Here is a 24367-nt window from a genome sequence, read left to right as displayed (position 1 = left end):
TACTTGCAAAAGTATCTGGTGTTATTAACTTTGGATCATATTCTTCACCTACAGTACTATTTATTTACTTGTTTGTCACAGATATTTTGACTTCATGTTATCTACAAGTGTAAGTTTTTCTTATATCAACATCAGAATCTCTCTATGAAACAGAGCAACAAAACCATTTTTAAGTTTGCAAAAGCAACATCAATATAATTAAACCATTTAGAAATCACTGCATATTCAGTTTTTTTTAAATGAGTTCAATCTTGTCATTTCTAAGCTCAACCATCCTTCTCCACCTCCATTCTTGTCATTTTGCAAAAAGAAAGGGCACATATGACATGTAAAAACATTCAAAATAGTCACTTCCCAACGTTTATTATAAAACAAGGGTAGTTTCACATGAACAGATCAGTCATGTTCATGATATATATTTACATTTACAAATATAAAACTTCAATTAACATGCACATTTCTTATCAAAATAAATACAGAAGGCATTCATGCATGAGTTACACACACATCTTAGCAATTATGATTTCTCAAAGCATTACATTCTTTGATATTAATACATGGTGATTTTCTTAATGTTATCAATGCTTCAGAATCTACATATCTTTCAAATCACCTTTTATTTTTAACAAATATCAAAACATGAAACAAGCAATAGACATCATTACCCTGGATGTTTAGAATGTTGAATAACAGCAATGTTAACAGCATCAGAAATTCAACTTTCCAGGTTGTTTAAAGGTATATAACTACTGCCATTCATTTATACACACTCCCTGTGCTAAGGGCAATCATTAAGATTTTACTTCAAGTGGTGTTACTTTTACTTACAACATTTAATTTAAATTCTAAGCCTTATTTATCTGCCTAAATACTCATTCCAAATCCAACTTATCTACCAAAATACTTACTGTAAATTGTTAAAATACTGTATTAGGATAGAATAAACAAAACGTAACTTACAAAGAATATTTCTTGTTTCACTACATCATAAAGATAAGACAGTTAGTACTAGCATTTGTAAGTACTACATGTTTGTACATTATTTCACTCAGACAGTTAAATACTCTTTTCATAGCCTGTTAGTACATTTGATTTTAAAGAACTACTTGGTATTACTGCATAAAAAACAGAACACAAACAATCATAATAGATTAAGCAAGCTAATGTAGTTTAAAAAACCATAAATACAAAAAAAAAAAATATGTTTGAATGAAATATTATCAAAATGAAAAGGTTCATCTAGGTCATTTCAACACTGACTGCAAAAATTGCAGAAACAAAGAACTTGAGTCTGTTATTATTCTGCATTTTTAAACAGATAAAACATAAAACGATGGTTTTCCTTTCAAAAATACATAATTAACGTGTGACAAGAATACAAGTTACTAAAGGTACTTTCTATAAATTACATCAAGGAAAACTTTAACATACTAAATGCTTCACCCTCCTATTAAGCATCTTGAGTAATGATCTAATATTTTTTCAACATACATGGACAGTGACAAATTCTACAAAGTACATGTATCTTAAAACAGATTCAGTGGTTTCATTTATACCTTCTCAATAACAAATCCATGGCCATTTTACTACAACAGACAACCCCATTAAATACAAATGTATGGCTCAGTGCAAGACAGACTTAGCTCAATATCACAAAAGAAGGATAAGCATCTGTCTTACGATGAGCTAATAAACTATAGCTGATACATGTACTTAAAAATATCAGTTTAGTAATTATGTAAATTCCCTTTCCAAGTACTGCACATTTTTATCTGCTAATTGCCTATTTGGCTTGTCCACGGGTTTAATTTCTTGTTCAAGTACAACACATCTTTTTCTGCTGATTGCTTATTTGGCTTGTCAACACTTTTATGGCCATGGGTGTACTCATTCTGTAACATCTTGATTGTGCACAAAAGAATTGCAACTGTTAGAATCTTCATTTCTGTCAGTCATACATTCATCATATTACATACATATACTGATGTAGCATCAATATATAAATAAAAATAAATTATTGAAAATCTTAATCACTCATCTTCAGATATCAATTGGCAATATATTAAAAAATTAAACAATTTATAACCTAGCTAACAAAAACTAACCACAAACATGGGAAAATACACAATAGACTCTTTTCATTTATAAATACAATCATAGTTATGACACAACGCATAAAAAGATTACAAGTAGTTTCTTAAGGCTCTAGATACTGTTTATAACATTCACTCAGCAACACATACACAACAACTGTCTCCACGGCTACTTGGCATACACTTTCCCTGTGTCTTCTTTCCCCTTGTAGCGGGTCTTGCTTTTGGACCATGGAACGTACCTGTGTTTAACCATATGCTGGAAAGAAGAAGGGAAACAATTATTAACATAGTCCTTTACTTGTGTGCTTTCAGACTTTAAAGACCTCCAAGCCTGTGATTTTGCAATGAAAAAGGTGAAGAATTGAACAGATAATGTCTAGAGTAATGGATCACTGCCTGTTCCTTCAAAATAGGGAAACTCTCTGACTTTGTGGATATACAAAATCATGTTCATCAAAATTACTTCTGTTAGGCACACACTGTTCTTGTAAACTTCTCAATTGTTGTTGTTGTTTTTTCAAAAGTACATTCTCAAAAAATGTGCTCACAAAGTGTTGTTTGGGACAATAGACACTTTTTCGCATAGGGAAACAGCCTTTAGAAGACAGTAAATTGCAGCATGAAGAATCACTGTGCATCAATGTAATGTCAAATGTTGAGCGGTTTCAGGATTGTCAGACATTTTTACATTACCACAAGGTCAATGTTGAGGCCAATCAGGACAGCATGGTAATAAAATGACATGTTCCCCAACTTCTTCTTATAAAACAAGAATTTGGTGATTCAACAGCCTACACCTGCTACGGGGATCCATCTCAATGACTTCTTGAGCAGAATATTGCTTTAATTTGACTTTAAAAGAATGGCAATTTAGAAACCTTTTTGCAATGTTTACTCGAGTGGAATTATCATTCAAAGAAGATTAATAAAGGCTTAACTTACCCTTATTTGTCTCTTCATGGTGATCACAAACAAGATGATAAAATACATGACTAATATGGGCCAAAACACAGGTATATTGAAAGCTTCAAAGAACGTGCAGGACATGGAGACACATACTGCCTTTGAACATGAGTACCTGCAAGGGAAATGGAGCAATTAAGACCACATACTCGGCTGCAGATTTAATTGTTAAACAAGTACAGCAAAAATAAAGAATTACTATCCCTAAGTTGGTGTGATAGTCTCAACTTGCCAGCGTGCATCTGCGAACTGCAGAATAACCCACTTAACAAAACCAATCGCCGGGATCACATTTGTGGAGACATCATCATGAACCCTTAGCGTATATATTGATTAATTAGTTATCACTTCTATTAACATCATCATGAACCCTTAGCGTATATATTGATTAATTAGTTATCACTTCTATTAACAGTTCTACACTACTTTGGTGTGTCCCACTGAGCAAACAGTATCATTGTCTTAAGCGTACTGGGTATATTTGGAACATTTTACTGGAAAAATGCATCCGGTTGATGTACATTGTCCAACAGAAACAACTAGGTCACCCTAGAGCAATAACTGAATAACTGCATAGAGAAATAGAAGCAGATATTGACTAAACTGCATTAAGGTGACTTAAAATAAGCCTAAATATGTTTAATTTATTAATCAATGATTCACTATAATGTGCATTCAAAGTCCTATATTGTGATGTAAGCTTATAGGATGTACAATATCACTTGGGTAGAAACAAGTTCAACAGTCAAAGCCAAAAAATATGGTTTAGTTAGGTTAACATCCTTTTCAAAAACTGTCAAACAGGTAGGGTGGGTAGTTTTTTTTTATTAGGCTTTATGTTAAAATGTTATTGTCACCATTGTGGAATGGCGCTAAAGTAATCTTCTGTGTAAAGCATTCAAAAAATGATTTTTTACCAAAAGACTTCAAAAACGGTAGTTTACGTTTTTGCCGTGGTAGTACCGTCATGATCAGGCTATAAAAACAGTTGTAAAATAGTCCTTCAACCATAGAAATTATACAATATCTAATACTTACCAAAATTTAAACTCTGGTAACCGTCGCATAAAAGGTTTAAACTCATCTGATGATTTTGTAGGTAGTTCAGGACCATCATCTGTGGCAAAGAATGACATTTATAATAGCCTAAGTTATGAACATATTACTTACATGTACTAGTACAGAACTACAATTACATGTACAAGCAAGTAAGATACTATTTCAAAACAAAAAAATGACCATCACAAATAACAATCAAAATAAGACTTTTTAGATCAAAATACCCAATGCTTTACACCTCTTTAAAATTATACAATTTTGTTACTCACTGCTTGCAGGCTTGTATTAATTATTCATCACTGCATAAAATTTAATACACAACAGTTATATGTTATTCATTGATATTTAGTTTTATTATTTTTTTTGAGATAATAAACAACAGTTTACCATCACTCTCCATGGAAAGGTTAGGATCAATCTTTGGTGTTAGAAATCCTATGAACAGGTTTAGAAGGTAGATGCCCAGCGCGTATGTGATTATATACCAACCCTGAAAGTGAAAGAATCATTTACTATAACAGCTTTTATTGTTAGCAGCAGTGGTACACAGTCCATAAACACAGTTACACATGAAGTTACAGAAGTGTGTGATAATGAACTGACAAAGGACTAATAATATTGGCAATTAGATTCAATTGATAACATTTAAAGATTTGGCGAGGTTGGAGCCTACATGTATGGCGCAATAATGCTTCGAAGTCAGGAATGCTACCGAAAGGTGATAACTTTAAACAATATTGAAAAGTTTTCATAATTATTTAAAGCTAAATCACTGAAACCATTGACTTAGATATTTTCAGTTAAGTCACAATGATATCATAAGATGCTGGCATGTAGCTCTGACAACAAAGGCTATGAAAAACGAACCACCTAAAAACCCTGCAAGGCAGAGTTTCTAGGGTTGATATGACAAAATATATGCCTTTAATTGGAAAGTAGGTGGACACTTGCCTGCAGTAGATAAACCCTGATGAAATATGTTATGAAGAGAAGGGCGGTGATGATCCATCTAAATCCCACATGAGGGGTGGCCTGGTCCAGGGCATTTTGTTGAAGCTGAAACAAACAAAAATGTACAAGTTAATGCTTTGAAAGTTAAATGCAGTGATCTGTTGTTCAAATATATCCTGAAGAAAAAAAAGCCAGAATTGGCCCATACAACTGCACAATTTAAATTTAGCAATAATAGCAGGGCTCTCACTAGGCTGAAATTTTTGGGAGAAGTGACTTCTCCCTTCAGTCAATTTAGGGAGAAGTGGGGAGACTTTAGGGAGAAGTGATACTTTTCGTAACACCTGATACAAAAACTATGCCATACCACACACCTAAGTTTACATTCACATTCAAATTAATTGCTATAACTATATAAAATGTTCACAAATAATGTATCATTTTTGGCTCAGCAAAAGTGTATTTGTCAATGTCACATAGTTTATCTCCAAATAGCATCTAAAATGAATCAAACACCAAGACAGCTAAGGATTTGAAACAATCAAAATGACCTTATAAATGAACTGTCAATATAGTAGGGGGACGAATCTTATTTTGGTACGTTCGGGATGGGTACGAATGTCACATTCTGCTATGCTGTTATATGCTTGTCTCTGGTTAAATGATTTTCAATATGCTGACATTTAAGAACCAAATGACATTTAAATCACTGTTCTTGATGAAATTTTAACCAATACATAATGGGAGGTTGAAAAATATAACTCGGAAAAATGTTCTGACAAAATGGCGATCTCGCCGATTTTAAAGTTATCAACAGGAGAAAAATACTGTAAGTAAACACTACATAAAGCAAAAAAAGAAGATATTTTTGTGTTTACAAATCATTTTTTATCATTTCATTTTATCATGAACAGTTCACTTAAACCAATCAAATATTTGTTGATACGTCATGTTATTGATTTTCTTAGCGCCACCTTGCCGATGGCCCGAGATGGTTATGACCGTCTGCTTCAAAAGCAACAATGTTTAAAATGTCCCGCATTGTTTGTTCAATACATATATCAATTACTTTTTAACTTCTTTAATGCTTAACAAGATTTTTCATAATTATGTCGCCTTTTCAATCTGATTAAAACAAACTTATTTCATTTGATCAGGGACTTCTCAATGTACATTCTGATTGGTTGACCATCAATAGCTCCGCCTACTGGATGACACGGCCCAATTATCGGATTAGGAGATTACCTAATTTTATGAATGGCTAATTGTGGTGTGTTGACTAATGTGACAGTGGCCAAAGACTGCTGATTGACAGATTTACAATGTGCTATTTTTTCGGCGAAGTCAATGTCGCTTTGATGATACAAATGGGCGAAGTCTGGGAATTTTAGGCGACCACTTCGCCCAAGTCGCCCCCTCGCGAGAGCCCTGAATAGGTACTGAATTTTTAATTTCAGAATAATGCTTGAGCTTTTCCCAGGTAAATATCAATACTACAGTACACTCTACATCGGTCTGCAACTTGGTAGATTTATTCCGCTGAGTGACTGAGGAAAGTGGAAGTTCCACGTGGAGTGGACTGTATTGACTTTTTCAGTTTTTGAGAGCCCTGGTGCATTATAATTCTTCTAGGCAGTTAACCTGTTATTGCAATAAAATTTAATGAGCAGTGAATAACTACCCGCTTTTGACACTTAATAATTTGTACGTGAAGGATTTGCCATATCAAAAAACGTAAGAAAGTCTGTAAACGAACAATTATTTTGACTGAATGATATGTTAAAACAGATAAATGTTCTTTTAGTACAGACCTCTCCTAGCCTCCTGAAGAACTGTCCAACAACACTGGGCCTTGGTGGGGCACTTTCATCTGCCATTTCGCTGTCTATAACAATAATTTAACAATGAAATAAAATAATAAAAGCAAATCATGTTTCTTAAATAAGTAATGAAAAAAATGTTCAAATTACACTTCGATGTACGTATTCAATATAGTTACACAATTCCATGAAGGAACACCAACAAAGCAGTCAGAATGTAACATTATATCAAAAGTAATAATTTTGAATTGAAGAAATACTCTGATATCCGATCTAATATTTACTTTTAATTATTTTGCTCATCGATCAATGATTTCAATAATTCTCCACCCACCACTGATACAATGTTAAAATGCCAGTTGATTTTTTTACCTGTGATCCTTCTCGTATGAACGGAAATCTAGCACAGTATATACAGAACAAGTTAACTCAATGAGTTTTGTCAAAACATGGGATAAATATCAATCCATGACATCATAAACAAACGAAAACAATCGGGTACACGTCGTCCAGCATCGGTACTTCCGGTTTTCATTGGACTGGTTTAGATAATGACAGTGATTGTGAGTTTTTCGTCAAAACGGCAAATGACTCGCAGGTGAAAAACGTTTTATCTAACTTGTTGTAAAAATGACTAATGATAGTAGTTGATATAATAAAAATTATAATAAATGTCAATTATCCATACTCTTGGTGTAGAATTGGTCACATATATACTGCATAATCGATCTTTAAATATATAGAACGCTATATATATGAGATCATTTTAACTCGTGTCAAGAAATAGGGGTTCTCAAATTCGTGTTTATTTTGTATTTAATTATTAAACGAATTCATTTAAAAACGGTAAAAAGGAAGCTCTGCGGAGATTTTGAGATCTCATTTATAACTTAACTCATTTACGGTCGAAATCTAGATAAAATATTCTTCACTGCAAATTCTCGTGTCCTACTGTGAATAATTTAGATTGCGTGCTAATAGGATGCATAATCCGCAGAAAGAAAATAGTCCGACATTAAATACATTTTATTTACAATAGGAAAACACACCATACATCATGTCTCAATTATCAATCGGTTTTCAAAGGTTTCACTTAAAAACAAGTTAGATACATATTTCAATCCATTTAAATAAATAATAAGAGCAATGTCATAACTGCGTGACGTGTTGTGATTTATGTATTGACCTTGTATATCCGACGTGAATCAAAATTGGCGACTGATGTTTGTAAAGACCGTTAGTCAGCGTCACAGTCGCCTTTATAAGTGCAAACTCGCTTTGCAGCTTGTGGATTGCAGCATGGATTTTTGTCAGTTTGATGGATGCACATTGATGTTACCCCCGTCAAGTGGAGCACCAAAAATGTTGTAAATTCCACAAAAAAGTAAAATTTGATGTGCAATTGATGATTGCTGGCGAATGGCCTAGACTGAGCCACAGGTGGCAGTAACGTTGATAGGACCCACCCCTTTTACCACGCACCTAGGAAAACAAATAAAAAATACAATAAAGACAAATATTTTCAAAAACAAATGATTGGAACATGATCATTTATTACAAAAACCAATAAAATCAGACAATAGTTCCACGTAAAAAATCCCAATATATCATAAATATTATAAGTAATATTCAAAATGATAAATTTGTTCTGTGGAGGCTGATTTCAGACACTTCATTGTTTGTGTTGGTTTTCATGCCTCTATCCAATGAGATTATTCAGGGTTTCCGCCAGGCCTGTTGGGCCCGACGCGCCTTCCCGCGACAAGGCTAATTACCGACACGTGTTAATTAAACCTGATATAAATGTATATAATAAATTCCTAAGAAAGTGATTCGTCGAAAAGAAAGTCATTGGTTGCTATGAATGAATGTAATTGCTAGGTTAATCATTGGTTCATAAGGAAGTCATTGGTTGCTTTGGATGAAAGAAGTTAGTAACGAAGGCAGTTGGTTGCCATGGGAGTCATTGGTTGCTTAGAAGGTCATTGGTAAGGAAGTCATTGGTCGCATAGGTTGCAGATAGCTGTTAAGAATAAGTGATTGCTAAGAACGTTAATTGTTTTGTAAGGTAGTAATTCATTGCTTTGAATGAAAGTAGTTGGTAAGGAAGTCATGGTTCAAGGGATTCAATGGTTACAAAGTACGTTATTGACAACTAAGAAAGTATATAAGCGGATGCTCGGGAATTATCTTGTTGATAATGTGAAGGTTTAATAAGGTAGTCATTGCTTACCCAGGAAGTCGCTGCTGGCTAAGGAAGTCATTGTTTACTGTGAATGAGGGTTATTTATACGGTTCTCATTTGTAACCGAGGAAGTCATTGGTTGCTAAGGAAGTCATCATTGCGATTGTTGCTGAAGAAGAATGTGGTGATAAAAGATATCTTTGGTTGCCTAGTAAATAATTAGTTGCTAATGAAGTCATTGATTGCTAAGGAAGTCATTAACTTTTTTCAAAATCTAAGTAAGTTCGATTTTGAGTTTCGAAAATGATTTTTGGGAAAAATGAATCGAGTAAGTTATAAAGTATATTGTATGATTATATACTTATTAGATCTATATACTTTGCAAAAGTAGGGCGTGGGGGAGTGGACGGGGTAAATGTCTTTAGATACGTTTTGACTATTTATGTCTCCATAACAAAACCAGTCAACGCCATAGTATAGATTGTTGTGTGCTACTATTAAAGTGTTGTGTGCCATGTGATTGACAAAACTTACCTCCCCTATTTAGTATGTTACCATTTTCTAATGTAGGAAATCGAAAGTAGTGTTGTTTTTTTTAAACTTTTACTCTTTCGTTTCGGTTTGTTTGTCTCCCGACTCTGAAATCCACGGGGAATTTCCCGTGGGGAAAATCCATCCGCCACAAAGGTAAATTTTTACGGACATTTATTCGGTCATTTCGAAATGAAACTTAAAAGTTCAATATGACAAGAAACACCAAATTATTTGGCAAATAATGTTTAGTTCTTACATCTTACATTTTTATATCTGTAGTAAGGGGCGCAAGTTGGTTCAACTCATGAGCAGATACCCAGGTATTATATGGATAAACTAAGTTTATATTATCCTTCATGTAGTACTGGGCAGTTGCCTAATTCCGGATTTGCCTAAATATTCGGAAATCGTTTAAAAAGCGTTTCGGCGACCGTGATCAATATAGAATGATCACAGTCTACGCAACTGACCTCCATAGCAACAGAAACAACACAAAAGTGCAGCTATTCGAGTATAACCCCAAAATAAATACCTCTAAACTTTCGCTTTCCTAAATGACAATATTAAGTCACGTGGGGGATGACGTCACACAGCGCGAGCTTTTATATTGAGGTTACACAGGGTTATCTTTAAACACTAGACCTACTATACAATGTTTATGACGAAATACAAAAAAAAAAATCATAAAAAGTAAATAAATTGACGATGTCATTGTTTTGTGTTGTGCAGCATTTGATATGAAAATGAAGCAAAAATGAATCAGATTTGTACTTTCAAAATTATGCAAATTCGGACAAATTAGTAGTTTGGATACGCCGAAAATACACATACAAATACTTCAGAGAAGTATAAAATTTATATACAGGTTAAACATTTAATACATGATGTTCATTTATGTAGCATTTAAATATTTGTATTGACTTAATAATGTTTACTTTGTTCTTTGAAAAAATCCGAATATTAAGGCACTGAATGCAGGTTTTTGGACGTCGTTTATGCCCTTATTTAGTACTGAATATTATATTATAATTAATTGTTTTTTCTTTTATTCTTTTTCCATTTTGGTTGATTTAGTACCCAACATTTCTGTATTAAAATTTTATGCACTTATGTTCAGTAATTATGACAATATTTTAAGAAAACTTCAAAATTGATCCGGAATTAAACAACTGCCCAGTACAGTACCACTCAAAAATTACTCTTTTTTAAAAAAAGTGTCACCGAGTGTCTTTCTTGAAACTTCATTTTCAGTTTTAATGCATGTCCCCAAGTTGTTTAATAATTAATTTGAAAAAGTCTTTTCATAGTTTGTTTACTTTTTTATTCATTTTTTATAAACTTCAATCATTTCTCCTCATTTGACAAACTCTTCTGTATTAAAGCGATGAAAGTTTGAGAGCTTCTAATCTTTCAATATAATTATGACATGTCTCTTACATAATTTACTAGCTTGGTTGCCCTTTTCTGAACTTTTTCTATAGCTTCAATGTCTTTTATGAATGTTGTGTTCCATACAATATTCCCATATTCTAGATGTGGTCATATAATTGTCTAGTCCAAATAATTGTACGTTGACAGATCTTTATTACAATTTTTGATATGGCAAATCCTTCACGTACAAATTGTTTTTTACCAAAAGTGGGTAGTTATTCCGATCCGGGTTAAAGCATATATATTTATATTGCGTCAATAAAATATAAAAACATGAAATATAACCAGATAATGTTATTTTATTTAATTCTGTACACAAAAAAGTAAACATCCAACGATTAATTATGAGTTTGATATGTTTTTTTACATTTCGTACTGTCAAAACATAAAAATATAATATATACATGAAGGGCACCTGCCAAGCTGCAGTTCACAGTTTTACAACAATCGAAACTACTTGGAGATGGCTGAGTTGTTACGATTTTATTTACGAGGTCTATCACGAAGTGTGCCGAAGATGGCCGGTTTGTTACGATAAGCATAATTGTTGTCTGTGTCAATCAAGTTTCATTTTATTGGAAAGGTAAATCCTGTGTTTTAATGCATTTGAAGCTCGTTTTGTGCAAAATATTATTGCACTTACATTGTAAAATATGGATATAAACCTTTTTATCACCTATTTCAAACATAAAATACTTCTCTAAATACAATATCAATATTTTTCAAAACCCCCTTGTTTTTGCACAAACCTGTTTAGTCGTTAGGGATTAGAAGAATCCCGTATCACACGTCTATAGTATTATTTTAGACTAATAACTGTCTTGCTTACAAAAGGATTTTGTGATAATATGAAAAAATGAACGCCGCACAAGCACAGTCATTTTGTTGGCTTTGTTAAAACACTCATTTATATGGTGACGGAACTTAAGTTGAATAAGTTCAGTATCAAAAGTAAAAAAAAGTTAAACCTGGTACTAAAAAATAATAACTGTGATAGTTATAATATATCAGGGCTTATAAAAAACAACATATTATCGGTCGGGACCAATTTTGACTTCGCCAGAGTGATTTCAGTTACAGAAAATGGCTAACAAATCAGTCCAAAAATTGTTTATTTTTTTCAATTGCAGTCCAAAACGGCTAGGTCAGTAAAAAAATAGAACTTGTAATACACCAGGGACATCCTTGAGGGCGGTAAGATCTGTGTAATTGATGTTGCTGTTTTTATTGCTTCAAAGTGATGTCAGAATTGCCGTCTTTTTCTCATGTAAACAATTAATTTGTCACACTTCGCTATGAAGTTGCTGTATCATTATATTTCAATTACAATTGTCATTTTTAATCTACGAAATCAAATTCCAAAGTAATTATCCTAGTCCTGCCCTAATTCTATAGGATATCAGTAGCGACACCCTTGATTAACTACAGAGTCTGATTGCTGAGTGAGCCACTTACATCATTTTAAGAAAATACAATGAAATGATTGCTGTCCATTAAGTTCAAACTTTTAGAAGCTCTGATTATGAATAATATATCTGTTTATTAAAGATTATCAGTTGGATGCTGACCCACTGTAGTAGCATTAAGCAAATAAATCCCAATACTGTTACACTTTTTGTCGTCTGACCACTTTCCACCTGCCACAATTAATTATGATTGAAGCGTTCCTGTTAGAAATGCCACCGAATTTGATGAGAATCTATTTAGTAATTGATTTTGTATGAATTACTATCTAAATTGGCTATGATGATTCTAAAGCATTGCTAATGAATTGCCACATCGCGAAAAATTATTGACAGAATACGTATCATGTAAATGTGTGAAAGAATTCTTCTATAATCAGAACATTAAAGAATAAGCTTTTTTATAGGGTGTGGGGGGATTAATTATTCTGGGGGTGGGGATGGGTTGCCAGGTCCGGTCAGATTGATATCATATGTAATATTTTGAATGCTTTCCAAACTTTAAATTGAACTGAAGGATAAATTGAAAGTTTTAAGTATGAAAAAGATAAAAAGTGACTCACAAAATTGCAAATTAATTTATTATCTTGCTAACATGTATACATCTTGTGCTTATATAGTGTGAGTCTCATTATTTTAGGTGTTAAAGTAATTCATCAGGTTATGTACTTTTGATTATGTCTAATAGTGCACAAGACAATGACTCCAGCAAAATGTCTCAATTTCAGACACAAAAAAATCAAACAAGTACAAAGTATCACCAAAAGATATTATGTATAGGTTTAAAAATGGAGATCATTCTTTTTTGATAACATCAGTAAAACAAAAAAGGAAAATAAGTTAAACCAGTTCCAAAAATGGCATGTCTGATATCATAAGATGTTTTAGGCTTAAGTTTAGGAATAGGTTGATAGTAAATACTATTAGGTTTAGGGTTTATTCAATGATTGCAACTTATTAAGACCAAGCACTTGACATCATTCATTATATGGCTCAACATCTAGCTTATAAGAACCTACAACCTGGTCGCTAATTGGGTGGCATCATACCTGTGAATTGAGCTCATGAACATTGACGATTGGCAAGTTCATAATGCAACAAATCCATACAGAGACCTCACTTGTAGTTTGAATCTATCGTACTGTTTCAGATTTTTTTTTTCCTCATAATTTATTACAAGTGTTCTTGAAGTGGTATTTCAGCATGTTTCACAATAATTTTTTTGATTTTCCTAAAAAAGTTTTAATTTTTTTTTTTCATGAAATTCATTTTGATGGATAATTTTAAACTGTACATTAAATGATAACCAACATGCATTTTTCCATCTAGTCCTTTTAACCATGTCTGAAGTAAAATTTCCTTGAAATAATCTGTTTTACATATACTTGTCCATAAATCTTTTTTTCAGACAGATGGAGAAAGCACAGAAAACGGCGCTGAGGAAATGCAGAGTGCAGTTGGTCACTGATTTGCAGATAAAAGATGTCTATGACTTTATAGATAAATACCAGCTTCTTACACCTATCATGTTGGAACAATTAAAGGTAGTAATTGACAATTATCCACTCCCAGATGGGAATTTTTGAACTTGTTCTTATTAGCTTGTCGTCTTTTTTATGTTTTTTAGCAAATCAACATAACAACTTGTATCTTTGTGGGTGCTGTGCACAATCTTTAATCCTGGACATAACTAAAAAGACATTCAATATATTAACATAAAAATGTGCAGACAGTGACACTTAATAAGGATCATGTGTGTTATGGTAGGGTCACACTATGATGTTTTAGAGGCACTTATATCTAGCATATGAAAAATCATAAAATAATTTCAACACATCGGCAAACGCCCCAAAAAGCATGGTATATTCTAGAGTTTGAATAAATTTGGCATATTGTATTGGACAAATAAATATCCAATGTTTAACCTATAAGCAACCTATCACTATAAACTGATATATTACTTATCACAGTGTATTACCAGAATATGTCAAGCCGTCTCGAATTGATCCTAATATATGAGTAACTTTTAATATGAATGAGAAAATTTGAATATGTATCTGATATTGTCTTTTTCCCAAAGATGACCAAAAATGTCAATACGTAGTGTACATACATATGATCCAATGTTAATTGATTTTCAGGCAAAGGAATCGAGGCCGGATCAAGTGAGAGCATTTCTGGACTTGCTTCCAAGAAGGGGTCCGAAGGCATTCAACACGTTCTTACAGATCCTGCTGGAATCTGGGCATAAGACACTAGCAGATGCAATATTACTGGTTAGTTCTGAATGATATCTTCAGATATTTATGTACTACCGTTTTCTTTAATGACATATATATTTTTTATGAAAGATTTCTTAAATACGTACAAAGAAAGTTTGAAGTTTTTTACTCTTTGGATAGTTTGAAATCAGAAGTGGTTGCAGTAGTATATAACTAGTTCATCTTTTGAAACATAACTACTGGGTCTGTATTACAGAAGAAACTTAAGAATTGTTTAACTTATTTTAAATTCTGTTTAAAATTTGGAATTGTTATATTTTTTCAAAAAACTAGTTTTTAAAAATGGAGATTTCATTTTTTAAAGCTTCAGTGTCCATATCTTAATTGCAGGATGTGCAATTAGCATAACACTTTCTTTAAATAAAATAAATCAGTTAAGGAAATTGTTGAATTTAAGGAAAAGGTAAAATTTTAACTTAAGATGCCTCTGTAATATGGCCCCTGGAGTACCGTATGTAATGCTGAATTTCATTGTAATTTGACAATCTCAAACCAGTGCTTACGTTTGACCACTTATTTATTTCAATTAGTTCAATAAAGAACAATGTTAATTTTTGATGATGCATGATATACCAATAAACTGTCCTGACCACTACAGCCTGATACTAAATATGTTAAAGAGGATCAGTGAGCTGTATTTTAAATTTTGTCAGATGGACTCGTCACCACGATGTAAGAACTCATTAACTTCTTCTATGTAAATATGCACAAATTGGGTTCTTTCTCTATGGAGACGTTGTTTGATGCTGTTTGACATTGTCAGCAAAAATGAGGCAGCAATGTTTTTGAGAAAAAACCCACATTTATCCAATTCATAGTAATATGTAAAAAATGAATTAGAGATGATTTTCAAAGGTATTTAAAAAAAAAATTGACCTACAGTTTTTTGCCAAAAAAACGGAAAATGTAACATTTTATTTCACGTGACTCATTCCAACATTTTCAATGACAATGTCCAAATTGAAACTGATTTGGAAATTCTTGTCATTAAAGGAGTACCAGCAAACAGGGGCCAATCTGGCAGAGCTTACCATCAATCCCAGGGCAGAAGTTCTCCAGAATGGGGAAACTCAAGGTACATCAATAAATCTTAATTTAGTTTAATACACAAATGATAAGTTTGCATACTGTAAACAACATGTATATATTTTTCTCATTACAACATAAAATAATCCCTTGTAAACCTTTTAATTACTAATTTGACACATATTTTTGGCATCTACTTTGAAGTTAATTATTCTTTTGAAAGTCATAAGACTATCAGAGAGCATATGTCTGATGCCAAAAAAGATGATCCTTATAAGCTTTAAGCTTCCAATCAAATTCTTAATTATATTTGTGACTTTGTCAAAATATGTATTTTATAGGTGCTGTGTCATAAAATATAATGTGTTTAAACAAAATTTAAATAAGACATTTAAAACCCAAAATGCCTTTTATATCATTTTAAGCTTTTTCTATTAAATTTCAAGTTGAACCAAAGTCAAGGTATTTATAGCTCGTCTGTTTGAGGTATTGTCATAGCCTTGTTATTGTGATTGACATCGTCTTTGTGCAAAAACTTTAACCCATGGTCATAATTAAAAAAACATTCAAGATATTGAAATGAAACGTGAAACATATATTGCCAGAGACAATATACACATGTTAGGGGCATAACTCTGGTTTTATTCATTTAAGAGTTACGGCCTTGTTCAAGAACAGATGAGCGTTGGCATTCGATCATGGCTCTCATGTTATTGCTACGGTGTCTATGTAATTAGTTCTTGTCTGGTAAACTATGATAACAGTTAGCCTAAACATATTATTACTCACAATGACAGGACATGTATGCACATCAGAACAAAGATCTGTCACAGTGTTTAAATATTAGTTGAATGTCTATTGTTCTACTGTCAGAGAAAAATGGGTGAAAGGTAGTTTTGGCTTGATGTATTCATTGATATCAAGTTCAGCTAAAGTTTTGTTTCCAATTAGTTAATAACAAGGAAAAGTAAAACTTAATCTTTGTTAAACCAATTGACTGCTTAATTCAAAATTTAATTTCAGAGATGGAAACTGAGCCTAGCTGGACGGGTATACAGGAAACTCAGGGCGGTTCAGGTAAATGTGCCCCATCTACAAACTCTGGGCCCAATTATGTTCCACCCTCAAGCTCCTCAGGCTCTTTTCCGGAATCACTATCATCTCGGGCTAGCAGTGCCTCACTGAATGGGCCAGGTTACACCGGAAATATGGAAGAGGTATACCTACTGTTTACAGAGCTCTTTAATCCATGACTTCAGTCAAAGTAGTTTACAGAACTTAATATTTATTTTCATGCATTGTTATTAATCATGACCTATATTTCAGAGATTTACACATGTGATCATTGTTCAATGAGCAAAATATTAATTGAATTAAAATTCTCTCTTTATGATTTGCTATTGAATTGTTGAAACACATAATCTATGATGATAAATGTTGAAACACAGTGATATTTTGCAAGCTACATCTGCTTCAAATAGGTTTTTTGTGTCATCTGCAAAAGGATTACTTTGTCCAGGGACGCTGTCAGCATCACACTTTATTGTACGATTAATATCTTATTAATGAATTGTTGTAGAATCTTTAAAGTATGCCATTGGTCATGGTCAGTAGATGACCTCTAATATGTTTTTAAGGTCAAAAGTCGAGGTCATGTCAATATTTTATCTTAGCAACTGGCAACACATACAATTTATGGAATTTTATTTATTTATTTTTATCTCCTCAGGAATATCGTATGGTGTCGGACCCCAGGGGCCTGCTACTGATCATAAACAACAAGAAATTTACAGGAGACCTAGAGACCAGAGATGGTACTGATGTAGACAGGGACAATCTCAAAGAACTCTTTCTCAAACTGGGATTTGGTGTGGAAATCCGAGAAAACCTGAAGGCCATGGTATGATGTTGCATTCCAGGGCTTTTGCTATAGTACCCACGGGTCTGACTATCAGACCCATTTACCAAAGCAAAATATAAGATATTTTTCCAAATCTTCAGAAAAAAATTGCAATCAAAAGTAATAATAAACAAATATGAAAGTCTTTTTACATGCACTGGTTCTTTCAGCATCCTTATAAATTATGTGATGTTTAGTTTTAGGGATTATTAAATTCAGAATTCATTGATTTTCATCACATTCAGAGATCAGTTTGAAATATTTTCTGTCATGTTTTATTGCAGTAGATATTATTTACTCCCCAAGGATTGATATTTCAGCTGTTTTAGGTCCTTTGAAAGGAAAAAGAAACTGATATTTAATAATTTCCTCATTTAAAGGAGACCAAAAAGCTTGTTCTTCGAACTGAAATTTCCCAATTAAAGCATGTTAATGACTATAAGTATCTTCCATGGCTGAGAGTGTAAGATACGTTCATTCCGACCCGAGCGTAGGGTGTTTTGCTGAAATGAGGTTTACCGAGTTTCTGGGTCGGAATGACCCTATCTTAAACGAACGGCTATGGTAGAGGCCTTTTCTCCCACCTCAGTTAAACAAAATAAAGTAAATATGTATTTTTTTCAATGGAACTCTTTTGTGCTTAGTGAAAGTAATTGCGTATGGATATGCGATAATTCGTAGTTGTCATGGATATGCGCACAGTGATACACATTATGTTAATAGGCAAATAGTTCTAAGGAGAGTGAAGCATTATTTCTTGAAAGGTGCTGGAAAACTGTTTTATGGTAACATCTGAAGCGAGAAATAATTAATTAGCGTTCTTAATATTGCCATAAGACAAGGTTTCCATTATGCTACAGATGACAGTTTTCAACAAGGGAGGTAATTACTATGCGGTGACCATAAAAAAGGAGTTCCATACGGGCATTTTATCTTCGCCCATGGGCAAGATAAGAATTTCTAGCATTGTAAAATTATGGCATCTACTTATCTGAGGTGGGAGAATTTTTTTTCTCAAAATGACTAAGGTCTTATTCCGAAAATGGGCATTAAAAGCCCTACATTCTAGGTTGTAGATATAACTGTTAGTTGTTACTATTTTATAAAATAATGTCTTATACCTGAGATAATCGTAAACTAATATGGTCTGAAATGAAACAGGAAAACTGAAAAAAGTCTCTCAAAATTAGGATGGTTTCTGAGATAACTTGACAGAAATTGTATTATTTATGTCTCTGCTTTTAAATTTGCATCATAAACTAATATCTATGAACTTTGCTACCCAGGTATCTGCAGGCCCCAATTTTGCGAAAACTTCTTAAGCTTAACAGGCTTAAGTTGCTTATTTCAATAAGGCAAAGTACATTCTTAAATTGGAATTTGATTAATAAATATGGTTTATTGTAATTATAATAATAATAATTTCCATCTAAAGCATAAAAAACTGAAAGAATTAAATATTACGCAAATTATTGAAAGACAAAAATAGTGAGCTTAGCTTAATCCTGTTATAAGGGATTTAAGAAGTTTCGAAAAATTGGGGCCAGGTGATTGATAATTGGGAACCTTGGTCCAAAATTTCTGGCAAAAATTTCGGTATCAGGCTTTGAGGGTGTATGGTCAGTTTTCTATCATTCAAAATTATTTTTGGCCAAACAATTTGCATTCTTGCATGCCAGAGTCAACATTAATGACTATCCATAGTCTATTCATTTTCAGGAGATCATAGCCAACCTGAATTACTTGTCGAAGCATTCCCAGCTTAAAGATGTAGACAGTTTAGCTGTGGCAATTCTTACCCATGGCAGTGATGACCTTGTGTTTGGAGTTGACTGTGTCCAGATAAATGTAAGTGAGAACCTAGTATTTATATCTTGTCTATCGAAGAAATGCCATGGTATTGCCATAGCCTTGGTGTCGATGTAGTACAGAAAATAACCTTGGCCATTACTCAAAAACAGTTTACATATTTAAATGAAACTTTATACACATGTTTCCAGAGACAATATGCATATAAAAGGCAAGGCCCATAACTCTGGCTGTAATGGTTGTCCTGAAATGCTTCTTGTCTGACTGATAAAACAGGTGAGCATTGACATTTGCTATGCAATGATCTTGCTTCTTCTGTAAAATGATGGCATTCTTGAAAGCATTTAAAATTAGTACAATCCCTAAACTGGTAAAATATTGCGTTTTAGACAAATTTGTTTCAATTTTCTCTGCCCTGAATTAAAGGCATTGTTGATTCAATGAAAGTCAAATTTTGATGATTGTGACAAAAGTGTAGATTAAATGTGTGTTTGAAACTGATGTTCCCATGTATGTATATTAATTTATGGACTTCTCTTTATGGTAGACTTTTTCCTCAGAAGGGTTGAAGTTATTTGTTTTAGCCTACCGGTATGTGTTGTCTTCAGTGACCAGCAAAAACTTGAATCATCGCTATAATTATAAAACCGTTGAAGATATTTAGATGAAACGTAGCGCAAATGTTGGCAGAGACTATATGCTGACATGTGTTGCAAGGGACATAACCTTGGCTCTAATCAATTTAGAGTTATGTTCAATTTTGACTGGTAAAACCCATCAGCTTGCTGTGCAATTGTTTCTCACTTCCACTTGCTTATTGTTCTTGCAGGTGTACGACATTTACAATATCTTCACTGCAGACAATTGCCCAGCCCTACGTAACAAACCAAAGTTTTTCATTGTGAATGCCTGCAGAGGTGGTGAGTGCTAGAAATATTGTCTCTTTAATTTAAAGTTTGCCTGTTTTTCGAGGGACAATAAATTAGGAATCGTCCTATTATCAGTTGCCAGCTTATAACTGTGACTTTAATAATTGTTGAGCTATTCCTAGTGTCTATTTTTATATCAAAAACATTTTTTAATTCTCTTCTCTAATTCCTGACCCAAATGCTCAAAGTGATTGTGAACTGTAACAGAACTGTGCACATGATTGTAATAGTTTACAAATGTAAAATTTCCATTAGCTTTGAAAAGTGAAGTCTTAACTGATCAATCATAATGGATAATTGATTAAAAAGATCATCATCTGTCTCTATCAATAGTTATATCGTCCTTATTGACTATTGAAGATAATGTTTTATGTTTATAGGATGAAAAATAATTATGCCCATTGAAATTTTTACCTAGATAGTTTAAACTTTAATTGATTAAAAAGATCATCATCTGTCTCTATCAATAGTAATATTGTCATTATTGACTACTAAAGACTTGACGTTTCATGATATTTAGACAATTCTTTTTCGATTTGAAATTAATGTAATTAATCAAGGCTAGATGAAGGCGAACAACATAACAGACATATCCAAGAACCTTAAAAAATATGTAGACTCCAATCTCCTAAATTGATTGTACAATTTGATTTGATTCTTTTACAGACAGTGAAGACAAAGGTAGCTTAGGGCACTCTAACATCAGCAAGTGTGCAGCATCGGTTGATGTCCGCCCTATGGCAGAAGAAGGCAGTGTCTGCCGTATTCCCAACATGCAAGACTTCCTGATTGCCTATTCAACCATTCCACGTATGTTGAATATTTAAAGAACATTTAAACATATTTTCACAACCTTTTCTAGGCGTCTTACTGTAAGCTAATTAAATTAACTATAACTATGCTTTGAACTCTCATTAGAACTTCTTTTTAATACTGTTTGTGATGTTAAAGCCTTGGTAACAATTGGCAGTGATTTCAGATTCAGATTATTGTGTTTTCACGGTTATCGTGTCATTCACTTACAAAACCCATAGTAACAGCCTGTACTATGAACCTGGATCATATTTTGCAGGCCATGTCAGTTGGCGGCACAAACATGACGGCAGTTTTTTCATCCAGGGTTTTGTGAAGGTCTTCTCAGAGAACGCTAACAGTGTGGATGTACTCAGAATGCTGGTCAAGGTATCCAACATGTCACTTCTTAAACAAAAAACTCATACCAGGTTAATATGTCCAAAAATGGGGGTGGGGCAAATCTGTATTAAATTTTCATGATAATTCAATAGAAATTTAAAATAAGAAACATATTTTCAGGTCATTCAAAATTCTAAGCCTATGTGTCCTCAAAAGCGGCAAAATCCCCCTAAAACATAACATGCCTTGCAATTGCCATATTATGTTTTTGGGGCGACACGCCCAAGTGAATAAAGTTTGCTGCAGAGAATTATAATACAAACCAATAACTGCTTGTGATTAATTGCTGGACAAGGAAAGGAATGACATGACCAAGTTTTGCCATATGCTTGTGGTTGTGACCCTTGTATATTTAAGATCATGAAACTGTTTGGTATTCAAGATCTCGTCAGGAATCCAATTTGATTTTACCTTCAGTGATGAGCATGTTAAAAAGACGAATATTAGCTAAATGAATGATCTTTGATCTTTGGAAATTAATCAGAATGCCTTTCTTAGGTCAATATAAGTAGATATGTGGAAATATTTCTGTTTGATCTTTAATGTCATACCTCTTCAATACAGGTAAACAACAGTGTATCCAAGATAGATGAGTATGCTGGCATACAGATTCCTGCTCCCCAGGTCATGCTGACAAAAACCTGGTACCTCAACCCACCATCAACCCCTCGAGATCCAACAGGGGCATCCTGAACACACCCTCTCCCCTCTAGATCCAACAGAGGCCTCCTTAACCTGCCATCCTCGCTACTAGATCAAGCAGGGGCCTCCTGAACACACCCTCTCCCGTACTAAATCTAAGGGTCTTCCTTAACATGTCTTGCTGAAAACAGACAGTACACAAATGGCCGGTTGCCTGACTTTACTAAACTGTGTTTATAGGATGAAAAATAATTATGCCCATGAATTTTCACCGTTTGCTATTGTAGTATAAACCTAGATTTCTTAAACCTTTTTTTTTTTACAAAGATTGTCAAGAAAGCTACATGTGTACATTAACTTGTACTAAGTCTTGTTGGCACAATGTTGAGGGAGAGTGTGGTCTTGTGGGGGAAACCAGAGATAACCCATTTGTCTGATTTTGTGACCCATAACCAAACTCACATGTGCCCAGGTCGGGAGTCAAGCCCAGGTCGCCTTGGTTAGAAGCGAGTGCCCTAACCAGACAACCTAGATTGGACAAGAAACATCTGAGCAACTGGCCATAATGCTTTGCCAAGCTTTGTTTCTTGACATAATGTACTGAGCCCTCTTGAAAGAACATAATTACAAGAACTTCATTCCTGATTTTACCAGCAGTGCAATCATGGCAATGGGTTGATCCTGTTTTGCATGCATGTGTTAAATGTATTATGTTAATTATTTATAATTGTATATTTCCCATTGCCAGAGGTGGAAGTCCTTGTGATTTTGTGGGCAGTATTTCTTAAAAAGAAGTGTTTTTATCATCAAGAGAAGATTGTCATAGCTCACCTTTGCTCAACATTGTACTGATGAGCTGAGCTATTGTGATTGATATTTTTCTATTGTCTTCTCTTGCTTTTTTACATAAGCAGCCACAATTTCTACCCAACTTCATGAAACTCATGATGTAGGCCAATTTCAGTTGTTCGTGATTTTGCCGATTTTAAAAGTAATCCAGCGTTTAGGTTAATTTAAGAATATTTTTTTTACAAAGTAAGATATGCTTTTTGATAGTGTTTTATATGGTAGTTTATATGTCTTTGCATTATGATGTTTATATATTTTGCATATATATATATTTTTAATTGTTTATAGCAGACCTTGCTTAAAAATGTTTTTACGGTAATTTTTGTACCTCCTCACTTTAATACTTACTGGTATGTGAAAAAACATCCAGCTTTGGGTTAGCAAAATGAACTTTATGGAATCACTCAAATCTTAATAAAAAACGTTGACCAAAGGTTAAAGGTTAAAGTGAGAGCTGTTCAAAGATTATTCTTTTGATGGTTTAAAGGTGTAAACATTATAGGTCCTGGTGTCCTTATCAAGTGTGTGTTTCTGAATGAATTTATATTTTATATTTTATACAGTTATCATTGTTATGATTTAGTATATGAATATCAAATGTGTGCCAAAGAGTTTGTTTAATATCAATTTAACACATAAATCACCGATAGTTCTGGACTTTGTATAAGTAACCAACGTTGTTTACGTCATTGTTATTAACTTGAAAATTTTCATTGCTCAGAAAGTTTCTTGGATACACGTTTGTGATATGTGGTTATCTAAGAAGATTAAAAAAATTAACAAATTTTCAGCTGTTCTTTTTTTATTAGCTCTACTGGCCAAAGGCCAGAAGAGCTTATGCGATGGTAATGTGTACGTAGTATGTGCGTCCGTGCGTCTGTAAACAATTCCTTGAATATATGCCACGTACAGTTATGGTTCATACTTTTCTACATATGACAAAAAAGGTGTAAAATGATTTCATATTTATTTCATATCTATATTTCGCTCTATTTTGTTGTCATTAAAGTCATCAAGTATGTTCTTCGTATATTGGCAATGTCTTAATTAAAAATATTAAAACACTTTTGATTGACTTGACTTGTGAACCATTATAGTTATTTGTGTAAATGTTTTTCAATGCATCATACGGTTGTCAAAAATTGGTGTGATGATGCTGCATACTATATTTGTGAGCCATATTCCGAGACTTTAGTCCGCGAAGTAACTTGATCCTCTGTTATATTTGTGTATC

At 33.3% G+C, this 24367-nt stretch overlaps 2 protein-coding genes across 6 annotated transcripts; one reads left to right on the top strand and one right to left on the bottom strand.

Annotated features, from left to right (window-relative positions):
• Positions 1-346: 346 nt before the first annotated feature.
• Positions 347-7423, bottom strand: LOC128203470 (protein RER1-like). Its single transcript, XM_052904898.1, has 7 exons — positions 7262-7423; positions 6881-6954; positions 5070-5174; positions 4506-4608; positions 4098-4176; positions 3039-3174; positions 347-2352 (listed from the first exon to the last, which is right to left on the bottom strand). The coding sequence occupies exons 2-7, from the start codon at positions 6944-6946 to the stop codon at positions 2263-2265; spliced, it is 579 nt and encodes a 192-aa protein (XP_052760858.1). The 5' UTR covers positions 6947-6954; positions 7262-7423; the 3' UTR covers positions 347-2262.
• Positions 7424-9600: 2177 nt separating this feature from the next.
• On the top strand, positions 9601-23919 carry LOC128203365 (caspase-3-like). Of its 5 annotated transcripts, none has more exons than XM_052904765.1 (12): positions 9601-9761; positions 12170-12233; positions 13911-14046; positions 14644-14778; positions 15778-15859; positions 16834-17027; positions 17540-17710; positions 19430-19558; positions 20349-20439; positions 21115-21258; positions 21521-21630; positions 22207-23919. In XM_052904765.1, the coding sequence occupies exons 3-12, from the start codon at positions 13915-13917 to the stop codon at positions 22333-22335; spliced, it is 1317 nt and encodes a 438-aa protein (XP_052760725.1). In that variant the 5' UTR covers positions 9601-9761; positions 12170-12233; positions 13911-13914; the 3' UTR covers positions 22336-23919. The 5 variants fall into 5 exon arrangements, with proteins under 5 accessions (XP_052760725.1, XP_052760726.1, XP_052760722.1 ...); XM_052904766.1 differs by lacking the exon at positions 12170-12233 and adding an exon at positions 9888-9928 and having other exon boundaries at positions 13915-14046; XM_052904762.1 differs by lacking the exon at positions 12170-12233 and adding an exon at positions 9888-9928.
• The last annotated feature ends 448 nt before the right edge of the window (positions 23920-24367 follow it).

This window comes from Mya arenaria, chromosome 9, assembly GCF_026914265.1.
Source record: "Mya arenaria isolate MELC-2E11 chromosome 9, ASM2691426v1".
In the NCBI taxonomy this organism is placed as follows: Eukaryota; Metazoa; Mollusca; class Bivalvia; order Myida; family Myidae; genus Mya; species Mya arenaria.
Note: the sequence above shows the minus strand (reverse complement) of the source record. Positions and strands in the feature narration are given on the sequence as shown.

Coding starts and splice junctions, on each gene's coding strand:
- LOC128203365 (XM_052904764.1), top strand. CDS start 13,915: ATGGAGAAAGCACAGAAAACGGCGCTGAGGAAATGCAGAGTGCAGTTG. Junction 14,047..14,643: donor TCATGTTGGAACAATTAAAG/GTAGTAATTGAC, acceptor ATTGATTTTCAG/GCAAAGGAATCGAGGCCGGA. Junction 20,440..21,114: donor TGTGAATGCCTGCAGAGGTG/GTGAGTGCTAGA, acceptor ATTCTTTTACAG/ACAGTGAAGACAAAGGTAGC.
- LOC128203470 (XM_052904898.1), bottom strand. CDS start 6,946: ATGGCAGATGAAAGTGCCCCACCAAGGCCCAGTGTTGTTGGACAGTTC. Junction 4,609..5,069: donor TCAGGGTTTATCTACTGCAG/GCAAGTGTCCAC, acceptor TTTCACTTTCAG/GGTTGGTATATAATCACATA. Junction 3,175..4,097: donor TTACCAGAGTTTAAATTTTG/GTAAGTATTAGA, acceptor TTTCCCTTGCAG/GTACTCATGTTCAAAGGCAG.